Raw genomic sequence first — 12,266 nt, 5'->3', positions numbered from 1 at the left:
TTATATAAACACACGAAACCATCCATTTAACAGTAAAACTGGGCAGTGAAAGGAAGCCTCCCGCGTTCGCGATTCTTCGCCTCCGATAGAGCGTGACCGTCACGCCCACTGCCACTTACAGGGGGAACGCGCCAGGGCATCATGGGAGTCGGCGGCGGCAGGGATTGTGGGAAATGTAGTTTGGAGACTCCGCCCTCCTCGCCATTCCTGTAATGGCTGCTTCCTGGAAGGTAATGTACGAACTCGTCTCCGACGGATACTTAGGTTGCACCAGTGTATTTGTAAAACAGGAGCAAATTTGGGCCTTGCCGGGCCAAAGTAGGAATTCTTTTTCAAATCTTAATATCAAGTCCTGAAATGAACTTATCTCTCTGTTCTGTTTCTTTTTACCTTTTCTTGTGTGGGTGAACTAACTTTTAAGTCTAGTTCCTTGTTGGACAGACTGTTTTCTCTCCTCATTACCTATCCCTCTACCGTCCATATGGCCTCCACGCTCTGCACTGACGCTAGCTGCCTCTTTAAAATAATAATAGTAATAATAATTAATTTTTAAATCCTTCTCTCCGCCCCCTCCCCACCCCCCATGCTAATAATAGGTCGTGTCACGTGGAACCTCTTAATCTCAGCATCCGGAGCTCCAGGAAGGGAAAATTTCAAGTCAGATAGAATTCTATATATACCATTTCTTTGGTAAGTCTTATTAATTCCCCACAACTTCACAGAGTTATATGTTGTGTGACTTTTGCCAAATTTGTCTGCATTTCCTGGGTGGGAGAGACCCTGAGAAAATGTATAATTTTTACCCACTGGGATATTTTAAGTTTCCAAGTTAGTGGCTCGTGCATTTTTTCTTTTTTTCTTAATTATGAACTCCTGTTCAATTTTTGTTTGGTTGATGCACAAGGTGTTGGCATTATCGTGGAAAATTCCTGAGATTAGATTGTTATCATGAGATAGGGAGATGAGCCTCAAATTACTGTCTTTAACGTCCCTCTGTTTTTCCACCTCTAAGATGAGGAGATGGATTGGAAATGATTCATAAAGTGTCCAAAAGATTGGCTGGCCTGTTATTTGTCATGTGTTCATTTTGTCATTTGAAAAGGGAGGAATTTTTAATGGTTCCTTTTTGTTTCCATGTTTAATTTCTAGGACCCTTCAGCCTCAAGATTCCAGCATCATGTCCTCCGTTTCAACACAGTTGTCCTTAGTCCTCATGTCACTGCTTTTGGTGCTGCCTGTTGTGGAAGCAGTAGAAGCCGGTGATGCAATCGCCCTTTTGTTAGGTGTGGTTCTCAGCATTACAGGCATTTGTGCCTGCTTGGGGGTATATGCACGAAAAAGAAATGGACAAATGTGACTTTGAAAGGCCTACTGAGTCAGACCTCACCTTGAAAACCTTTGTGCTATAGAGGCTAAACCTGAGCTCTGGTGTGTGAAAGGTTCCAATAATCAGTAAATAAGGGAGTTTCACATTTTTCGTTGTTTCCATGAAATGGGAACAAACATACATTTATAAATGGAAGAAAAAAATGTTTTCTTTCCAACAAATAATGCACAGAAAAAATGCAGCCTATAATTTGCTAGTTAGAAAGGAGGTCAAAGAAGTAAAATGGCTGAAATTTACATAAGTAATATTTCATAATCTTAGAATTCTCTCAAAGCGTGTGAAATAGGAAGAAGGAAGTTCTTGCCCAGAATCTTAGGAAATCACCACTGTTCGGTTATAATCACTGCCTCCTGAATCGTTGAGGAGTCTTTTCTCCTGTTTTTTTATTAGATTTTTGTTTTGTTGTCTCCCAAGTTAATATTATATTTAGATATCAGAGAGTCAGCCAAAAAGGAAAACTTTTATCTCTGGGGAAAAAAACATTTAGAAAAGTGTATTCAGTGTATCTAATACTGAAATGCAGAAAAAATCTAATGTTAAAAAAAAAAAAAACTATAGACATTGACATGGAAGAGATTTAATGTTTTGAAAAAAACTTTATATTAACTGAGTAACATCCTCCTGATGAGAAGTACTATATTAAATATAAACCCATTATGTTATAAGTTAATGTGTCGTGTCCATTTCTTATTTGGGGCTGTTTGTATCCATTGCAGATTTTTATATGAGCTAAGTGGAGAAGGAGAGGATGCCTTGTGTTAACTGATTGCGGTAGCTTGAAGAGACATTATCAGTGACAAATGAGAACTGGGCAGCATTAAGGTCAGAGAAGCCCCTGATAGAAAATCTAGAAATATAGAAGGAAAATGAAATGGCCTAAACTGATTTGCATGCCAGCCAAATGAAATATCCTCTCTGGCCTAGCTACCTAAAGTATCTTCAAGCCAGCAACATCACCTAGGACTTGTTAGAAATGCAGAATCTCAGGCCCCACCCAGACCAATTGGATCAGGAACAGCATTTGTTTCCAAAGCCCAAGTTAATTTATATGGCACGTTACGGATTTAAGAAGACTGCCAACTTGCTTGAGCCCAAGAATCGATTTCCTGATCTTTCTCCCGGTTGTATAGCTGTGGGATGGGTCCTGGAACTCCATGGCTAACAAGGGTTCTCAGTGATTCATTTGATTCTCAAGTTGTAGCCAGCATAAAATAGTATAAGGAAATCAAACTTTAGGGTCATACTGGAGGTAAGTAGTGAAATTTTTTCCTAAAATGCATTTTCCAATCTCTAGCTCTCCAGATGACATTGGGAGCCTCAATTTGTATCCAAAAACAGGCACCAGCAACCTAAAATCCTGTTTATGTTGCAATTCTAGCATGAGCTGACCTAGCTTGCATGCAAGTTTTAGTTAAAGGGTACAAGGAGTGAAGAAGGATCACAGAATAAAGACATGAAAACTGAATGCACTTGTTTTTGTCACAGCTGTTTTGATTTTTTGCTAGAGGAAGCACTAACATTCTCTATTCAAATTAATTGGCAGTTAAACATTACGTAATTAATAGAGCTTGATTGTACATGCATTTTTTGTGTGTTTTAAAGAAGGAAAAAGGAATGATGCAAGTTATAGAGCAGTTGTCATCTCTTATACACCAGCCCATTGGTGCTGACGTAGAAAGGCTGCTGCTCCTTCCTTGCACATCAGCTTTTCCATTGGGATGGGAGAAATCAAACCTAAAGTACATTTTAAATCACAGTGCAGTAGTCATTTAGTCACCTCCAGCTACTATTTTTAAAATGTTCAAAATAAGACTACAGGCAAACATTCTTTAGTCAACGTGTATTTCCAAAAGTGCTTAGGAGGAATTAGAAAACTGCCATTTCCCTATTTTCCCCTTAAAAGTAGAGAATTGTCTTGAGGTGGCATGCAGGAATTTTGATGGATATGATGGGGAACACCTCCTCTAAAAATAGCCTCATTTCTCATCTATTTAGGTTGGATTATATGGCTTTGCTTGAAAAGAACAGAACCCTCATGGTGGCTCTTAACCTTTTTAGGCCACCAGTTCCTTTGAGAATCTGATGAAAGCTATCATCTTTTTCTCTAGGAAAATTCCCATGCATGCTGACATTTTTAGATTAATTTCAGAGCTGAAGCCCATCCAGGATCTTTCCAATTCTAAAATTCCTTGATGTTCTATGAGGGATAACACCTGCTGTGGAGCAGTTACAGCAAGAATGGGATTAGCAAATGTTCTGATGCCCAGCACAATTTGTAGATATCTAGTAAATGCTCTGCGCATGTTAGCTCATTGAGTTAAGTTAAAAATAGTTGAAATCAAGTGAAGAATTTAAGGTCCTTGCCAATACTTATATTTCTTTTCTCTGTAGTTTTAAGGTAACCAGCCTATTTCCCTAATGCTAAAAATCAGTACATTTCCTGCATCATTTCTCTCTTAACTGTTTTCATAACTCTTCTTTGTTGTTAGTTTTTAGAAGTTTGTGGAAGTTTGTGATGTATCTCGGCATGGATATCTTTGGGTTTATCCTGTTTGGAGTTCACTCAGTATCTGAGACTTAAGAGTTTTGTGCTTTTTTCCCAAATTTAGGAAATTTTCAGCCATTATTTCTTTTTACAAAAATTTCGCTCCACCTTCATTCTCCTTTTCTTCTAGGACTCCAGGGACCTGATGTTAGATCTTTTTGTTATAGTCTGATGCATACCTAAGGCTGTATTTATTTTTTCAGCCTTTTTTTTCTCTTGTTCAGATTGGGTAATTTCTAGTATTATATCCTTAAGTTCACTGTTTCTGCTGTTGTATTTTTAGTTCAAAACTTTCCATTTTGTTCTTTGTATCTTGTGTTTCTTTGTGGAGACCCGTTTTTTCATTTGTCTCAAGCATATTTGTGATTGCTCACTGAAGCAGCTTTTCATGGCTGCTTAAATGCTTGATAATCCTAACATCTCTGTCACCTCGTTGTTTAGCATCTGTTGATTGTCTTCTCATTCAAGTTGAGATCTTCCCGGTTCTTAGTATGATGATGACATCTGGACATTTTGGGTATTATATTTAAAAGGCTGTGGCTCTTATTTAAATTTTGTATTTTAACAGTCATCTGACACCACTCACTCCTTCTTAGGAAGGGAGGATGCCTTATTCTTCCTGCCAGATGCAGGTGGAAGCCTCATGACTGCTCCTCCTATGCCCTCCACTGACACTGGTGATAGGTTGCCTTGTTACCACCAGGTGGGAGTGGAGTCCAGGCTCCCCATATGGTCTTCATGGGTACCCAGGGTAGAAGAGGAAGGTTCTTACTATCAGCTGGTGAGGATGAAAGTGCCAGTTCCCCACCCAGCCTTCTGTTACACAACCTCAGTGGAGAGCCTGGAACATCTACAGCCTGGTGAAAGTGGAGGTCTTGGCACTCCACTTAGCCTTTGCTGATGGTGGAAGTGAGGCTACAATTCTAAAAGTTTTCTGTTTCACTAAGCTGCACCTTTCCTATACCTTTAAATACTGGAGAGAATGGTCTTGTTTGTTTTCCACTCCCCCCCCCCCGCCTTTTTTTTTTTTTCAGTCTAAGCTCGTTTCTGGGCTACCAACTTCTCCAGTTCTCAATCTGAAACAGGAAGAAAAAAAGAAAAAAACCAGCGAACACACCACTTTGTTGTTCCTTTGCTCTTGAGGTACCCTGCTGTTGTGCCTTCTTTCTGCCTTTCAGAATCATGTTTGTTTTATACATAATGTCCAGGGTTTTTAGCTATGTTTAGTGGGAGGAAAAGGAAAAAAGATGTCTACTCCATCTTCCTAGAAGTATAAGTCCTCTTGGTGCATATATAAGGAGTGAATTTTCTGAGATACTCCAGAGATGGAGAGATAAAACACCAGGAAAATTACTACTTCAAGGTATTTTACTCACAGACTTTTGTCCCATCTTTTCCCACATCCACCTTCCCCTCTTCACCCATCCGACATACTATTTATTCCTACCTTAACCCAATAGTCTCAGCTAGGGAGTGAGACTACCCATCAAGAAATGCAGGGACATAGATGAAGTTTGAGAAAACGGGCTGTATTCATATTTTGTCTCAGCATTGAGACTGCAAGTGGGAGCTTCTTGAAAAACTGATGTGATACCAATTGTGCCAACTAGCCAGGTCCAGGAAATCTCAGAAGCTACACCTCACATGCACCTGTGTCCTGCTGGGCTTTCTAGCTCTGTAGAAGCTTATCAAATGCCATTTCCAACCTTGGATATAGGAATGGTTTGCAGCTATAATGCCTGCAGCACATAATGAATGGAGGAGAATTTTCTGCATATGACCCATTTCCCATCCAGAGGCTCTCATAACAGTCTCTTCAGTGATACTGTAGTAGAGGCTAAGGGTCCAAGCTATGGAATTTTAACAGACCTCCATCAATTAAAATGTAATAATGGGCAAGTCCCTTAATTTCTTTTAAATTTCTGTCTCCCTGTCTGTTAGTTGAATGTAATAATAGTATTTCTCTACTTCACCTCCTAGGTAGATGAGAAATATCTAAGGTAGTGTATGTGGAAGGGTTGGCTTGCTGTATGCTATTATTTTTCGTAGTATTTAGATAATGTTTCCTAAACAGAAGGGGGAAAAAACTTCACAAGCATCAATTTTGAATTTTTAAAGAGGATATCTTAAAAGTTAATATGAACAAATCCTATATCAAACTTTACTTTTAATTTTGACATTTTCCCAAGTCCTAACAGGCCCTTGAAGATGATACTCAGTCTTTGTTTTTTCTTACTATAGTCCTTCCCAACACACACAGTTCCAGCTTACAAATTGATAAAGCTCAAAGACATCTATGAAGAAAAGAAGATTCGACTACCCTAAAATTTTTTTAAATCTTCTTGTTTGTACCTCATGCTCTCGAAGGGGAAACAAAGGAAAGAAAATAATTGATTCTTTTTTAATGATTCTTAATGTGTTAACCATGGGTTCCTTCCTAAGTAGCATAACAGAAGCTTAGAACAACTGCCCAAGTCATTTAAGGAAATGCAAGGAATTTGGTTTTTCCTGTTCAGGAAAATAGCAGATTTGGTCCATATTCTACCAAGAAAAATACTGACAAATCTCATCTCATTAGAAGTCATGAAATTATAAACTACATATAATGTGTTTAATGTTTGTTTCCTATGGTGGGGAATAGAGAGGATTTACTAATCCCAGACGTGATTTTCACTCATAGGTGAAAATAGGGCCAAATCAATAAATAAATTTGCACAATAGCGTGGTTTTTTTTTTTCTAATTTTCAGTAACTTAATTTTTCTAAGTACTTCTATAACTGACTAATATACATCTAACATCTAAATGCAAAATGCAGAAGACCAGAAAAATATATGATCACTGCAAAAAAAAGATAATGTGGTTTAATTTCGCATTGATTTGTAAGTATCAGAGCTAAAGCACTCTTCTCACACATATTTCCACTGGATCCATTTTATATGGGTGATTAAAATTTTGAAAATATTAGTTGGCACTTCATAATATGAAATGAAATTATGAAATTTTATATACAAGAGGGTTAATTATTTTTAAAGGGCTAATCATGTAGCACTTTGTTAAACATAGGGATTATAAATACTGTATTTCTCAATATTAATCAAGATAATTATGCTCTGGATAAATGTGCATAAATCACTTAACAAAAGAATTTAGAAGCAGCCATGATCACCAAGAACAGAAACTATACCATTTTCTATTTCAGATGATTTATCACAACAACCCTTTCATTCTGCCACAAAAATTACCAGGGCATTTCAATACCAACATCAAACAGTTTTATGGCCCCTAAGATGACATGTGCTAACTTTAACTTGTTTGCTCAACAGTTTCTGAGACATAACCAGTACTCTTTGGAAATAAAAATATTTGGCCGGGCGCGGTGGCTCAAGCCTGTAATCCCAGCACTTTGGGAGGCCGAGACGGGCGGATCACGAGGTCAGGAGATCGAGACCATCCTGGCTAACACGGTGAAACCCCGTCTCTACTAAAAATACAAAAAAAAACTAGCCGGACGAGGTGGCGGCGCCTGTAGTCCCAGCTACTCTGGAGGCTGAGGCAGGAGAATGGCGTAAACCCGGGAGGCGGAGCTTGCAGTGAGCTGAGATCCGGCCACTGCACTCCAGTCCGGGCGACAGAGCGAGACTTCGCCTCAAAAAAAAAAAAAAAGAAAGAAAGAAAAATATTTATCAACTGTCAGGCAAATGATCTTGAGCCAATAATTTAACCTCCACAACTTTTTCATTTGTACAATTTTTTGTCAGTAATTTTTCTAAGAGGTTTCCTATTGATAGAATTTGGTGACTTCATAAGAAGAGTTTTTCCTAATTTCAAAAATAGTAAGGTATAATGTGTTAAAAAGTATTGTAATCCATTTTCAGTTGCCAGCAATGAGGAGCTGATTTTTTCTTCGAACTCCTCGGTGACAGTAGTCTAGTCATTTAGTACATTTTTGGATATCAATTCAGTGAAGCAAGGAGGGGCAGCTCATTTTCTGTACTGAACAAGTGTGATTAGGGATTGTCTCAAAAAGGAGGAATGAAAACAAACCATAGCCCTGCTACTCTCACAGCAAACAACCCATCTGCTCATTGATGTTGCCCCAGCTCTATTCAGGAATAAACAACCTTTTGGTTTCATAGGCTTGGTCTTTTCTGGCAGCATCAGTGAGACTCAGGTCATAGATACCATCTTCCCAGTGACCAAGATAGACACTAGAGAGGATGGGTGGCACACATCACACTCCCCCTCTAATGTACCTCTTCAGTCCTGTGGAATCCACCTCCAAATTATCCCTAGGATTCACCCACTTCTGTCCATCCCTGTGGCTCCTACCCATGTAGACCATCATGAGGACGTGGATGACATCCACAGCAACCCCCAGCTGGTCTTCCAGCCTCCTGTATTACTCTGTTCTCGCCCTGCTATAAAGAACTGCCTGAGACTGGGTAGTTCATGAAGAAAAGAGGTTTAATTGACAGCTCTGTAGGCTGTACCAGAAGCATGGCTAGGAGGCCTCAGTAAACTTACAATCGAGGTAGAAGATGAAGGGGAAGCAAGCACGTCTTACCATGGTGGAGCAGGAGAGAGGAAAAGAGTAAATGGGGAAGTGCTACGCACTTTTAAACGACCAGAGCTCATGAGAACTCACTATCATGAGAACAGCAAGAGGGAAATCCACCTCTATGATCCAATCACCTCCCACCAAGTCCTTCCCCCAATTGGGGATTACAATTCAACATTAGATTTGACTGGGAGCACAGAGCCAAACCGTATCACCTCCCATCTTACCCCTCGGCAATCTTTTCTAAACACAACTGCGATGAACTTCATAAAACAAATCCGATCCCATCTCAAACTCTTTAAGGGATTTCCTGTTTCTATGACTTTTTTAACCTTAAGAAAGCACTGTTTGATCTGCCCTTATTCCCTCCCTTGATTTCTCCAGTCTCATCTATGTCTGTGATCACTACCCTACCTTGCATTAAACATTTTTCACTTTCTAGGAAGCACCAGGTGAGTTCTCTCTCTTGGTCTCGTCTTCCTTTTACCTTCTATTTCTTCCTTCTCCTTCCCCTCTCACTGTCTGTTATTCTCCTCACTTCTCCCCACCTCTGTGTCTGCATGGTTCTTTCTCTGCCTGGAGTAGTTTTTCCACTTCACCTAGCTTATTCCTACCTCTTTAGGCTTGAACAACACTGTTTTAGGACAACTTCCCTGACCCTGTCTTAGTCACATGCCCCACTGTATGCTCATATAGCATTCTTCACCTCTCTTAACAGGTACATATCATGCTGTATTGGAATTCCTGTTACTTTAAACACCCTCACCCTATCTCAGGATTCTAAGCTCTGTGAGTGCACACACTGAGTCTCTAATTCACTGTATTTCAGCTTCCAGCATAATTCCTGGTATGTAGAATTTGCTCACCCAATTCTTATAGAATAATTTGTGATATAAAGTTAATGTAGCCCAGGATCCACAGTGGATCATGACATCCTCCCAGTAAGCCTGGCTGTGCCCACACTGTCATCAGTAAAGCTCTCCCAATCTTTTAAGATGTTGCATAAGGCCGGGCACGGTGGCTCAAGCCTGTAATCCCAGCACTTTGGGAGGCCGAGGCGGGCGGATCACGAGGTCAGGAGATCGAGACCATCCTGGCTAACACGGTGAAACCCCGTCTCTACTAAAAAACACAAAAAACTAGCCGGGCGCGGTGGCGGGCGCCTGTAGTTCCAGCTACTCGGGAGGCTGAGGGCTGAAGCAGGAGAATGGCCTGAACCCGGGAGGCGGAGCTTGCAGTGAGCCGAGATCTGGCCACTGCACTCCAGCCTGGGGGCAGAGCGAGACTCCGTCTCAAAAAAAAAAAAAAAAAAGATTATAAAAAAAAAATAAGATGTTGCATGGGACGGGCCTGAGATTCTTCGTGATATGTATCATTTTCTTGGACAATAAATTATATTTATAAAACATGATTTTAATAAATATTAAGATAGAGTCTAGTTAGTTGAGTTAAATGATTATATATACTATTTATAAAAGCTTGCATTGTATGGACATATTTAATGCTCTGTATAACATTTAGTTCAGAAATGATACATCATTTTGAATGATGAACCATAGGATGATCTTCTCCTTTGCCCTCTCTCATTCTCTTACTCATACTATACTCCAGCAACAACAGACTGCCTGCAGTGGCAAAATCAAATGTCTTGCCATGCTTTCATGCTCATGGAACATTTACAAATGTTGCTTTCTTCATGAAACCTTTTCAAAAAGGAGTTAATGATATCCATCCACCAGAGTTCACAGTGCATTGTTTTTACCTGTTTTACTATATTTCATTGAACCCTTTTTCGCTGCTAGCCGTACTGTCCCCTCCCTTCCCATTCACCCCCATGTCTGTTGCCTATATCTTAAATGTATTAAAATCATATTGTCTTGTTATCATTGCAAGTACTAACACAGTCAACTAAAAGATGTTTCAATAAATATTTGTTTTTGCATTAAATTTAGTTCCTAAAACATCCCAAAGAACAGATTAATAGAGTAGCATTAAATAAACAAGTCTATATGCTGACAGAGATATAATATTAAAGCTAATACTACTGCTTTTTAATAACACTGCAGGTGTGGAGCTTCCATTTTACATACAGTGTTACCTCTGTCTTTCTGAAAGCCGTCGGCAACTCAAATTTACTGAGTGTTATTCATTGAAAAACATCTGTTATGAAGTAATCACAAGACAGTTTTCAACATATTGTAGTCTTAGAGAATGCTATCACAGGTGATCTCAAAGCCCACATTTCATTCAGGTGAAGGCTGTATCAGAAAAAAAGGAAAGAAAAGATACCTGGAGCCCAAACTACTTCTTCATTTTCAAAGATGACTCTCTCAAATAAAGAGCCTCAAATAGAATTCCACTTCTCACCCTCAGTCATGGCGAATGGACTATAGCCAAACCGTGATTCCACTCTGCTGTTACATTGGGGCTTTCACCCAGGCCCTATGACTTTCTGAAATCAGTTCAGTGTCCAGGTTTGATGGCAGGTACAAGAAACATTAAAAGTCACTTTTTAGAAATCAACTGGTTCATTCAAATGTTTAGGCCTCTTAAAAGATAGTCCTCTTAGAGAAAAGTGAACTTTATTGATGCTGCCATTATTTAAAGCATATTTGGAATTCATATTTGGGCTATGGCATGCCCTTTCAAATACTTCCAATAAAAAGAAATCTTCATATTTGAGCACTTGGCTTTTGGAATGAGCCAGAAGTAATTCAGAGCTGAGCCCTGTATGTGAATGAGGTGAGTGAGAAATAGAGCAACCACTTGTGAGCTAATTATCCAATTGAAAGAGAGTGCTGAGCTTCATTTATACCTAGATACTAAGGACTGGGGAGGTTAAATTACTTGGAGGGTTAAAATTAGATCGTTTGATAAAATAAATGATGACTTCAAAATAATAAAAACAAATTTTTTCTGTAACTTATAAACCAAATTAAATGATTATTACACTATCTAATGTGTTGCTTTTTAACTAAAAATGTGTAACATTAGATAATAATTAGTATATATGGTAATGATATATAGATGACATTAGATAATATCAGAATGACCCATACCTTACCTGTCCTCAGCAAAACTGTTTTCGCTCTTCCAAGCTACTTTCCACATGCATAAATTTAATGAAACTGGATTGTAACATGCACACTATTTTGTCTTCTAGTTTTGCTTGTCTGTTTAACATGGAAGTGTTTCACGGATATTTTAACAATCAAGTAATATTCTACCACTTATATTTACAATTACTTATTCCAAAACAATTCCTTTAATAATGCTGGACATGCCAATGGTATTTAACATCTTGTCATTATTGATAATACTGTACTATAATAAGCAAAATAGATAACTTTTACCAAGTACCAAAAATATATTCATATCCTTTGAACCTGTGGTTTCAGCCTAGAAATTGACTTTTATATAGTAATTCTTACATTATAATTATTCAGTTGCAAATATATACATAAAAATACATCTAATGTGTCTATTGTCCTGATCTTCTGAGGAAGCAAGTTTTCCAACATGGCAGATAACTGAGGTGACTATATACTACTGTACCAGAAATACTAGAGGTCTGGGTTTATAAAAGACACTCTGAATTCTAGGTGTGGAAAGAAAAGTTTCTATCCAGGGAGAGAGAGTAACAAACCCCCTGTCAGAGAAAAAGTTCAGAGTCACTGTGCACTTTTATAATAAGAAGTTCATAAGAGGGATCAAAAAAAGATTCAGCATATTAAGTGAAAGAAGTATTATATGGTCTTGAATATTCATTTTCAAG

General features: G+C 38.7%; 1 protein-coding gene across 1 annotated transcript; it reads left to right on the top strand.

Moving 5' to 3' along the window:
- Positions 1-203: 203 nt before the first annotated feature.
- LOC105521671 lies at positions 204-2,057 on the top strand. Its single transcript, XM_011955950.1, has 3 exons — positions 204-318; positions 597-690; positions 1,150-2,057. Exons 1-3 carry the CDS (start codon positions 213-215, stop codon positions 1,355-1,357), a joined length of 408 nt encoding a protein of 135 aa, XP_011811340.1. The 5' UTR covers positions 204-212; the 3' UTR covers positions 1,358-2,057.
- Positions 2,058-12,266: the final 10,209 nt, after the last annotated feature.

Source organism: Colobus angolensis, unplaced genomic scaffold (assembly GCF_000951035.1).
Source record: "Colobus angolensis palliatus isolate OR3802 unplaced genomic scaffold, Cang.pa_1.0 Scaffold403, whole genome shotgun sequence".
Taxonomy (NCBI): Eukaryota; Metazoa; Chordata; class Mammalia; order Primates; family Cercopithecidae; genus Colobus; species Colobus angolensis.
This window is presented reverse-complemented; position numbering and strand designations above follow the sequence as displayed.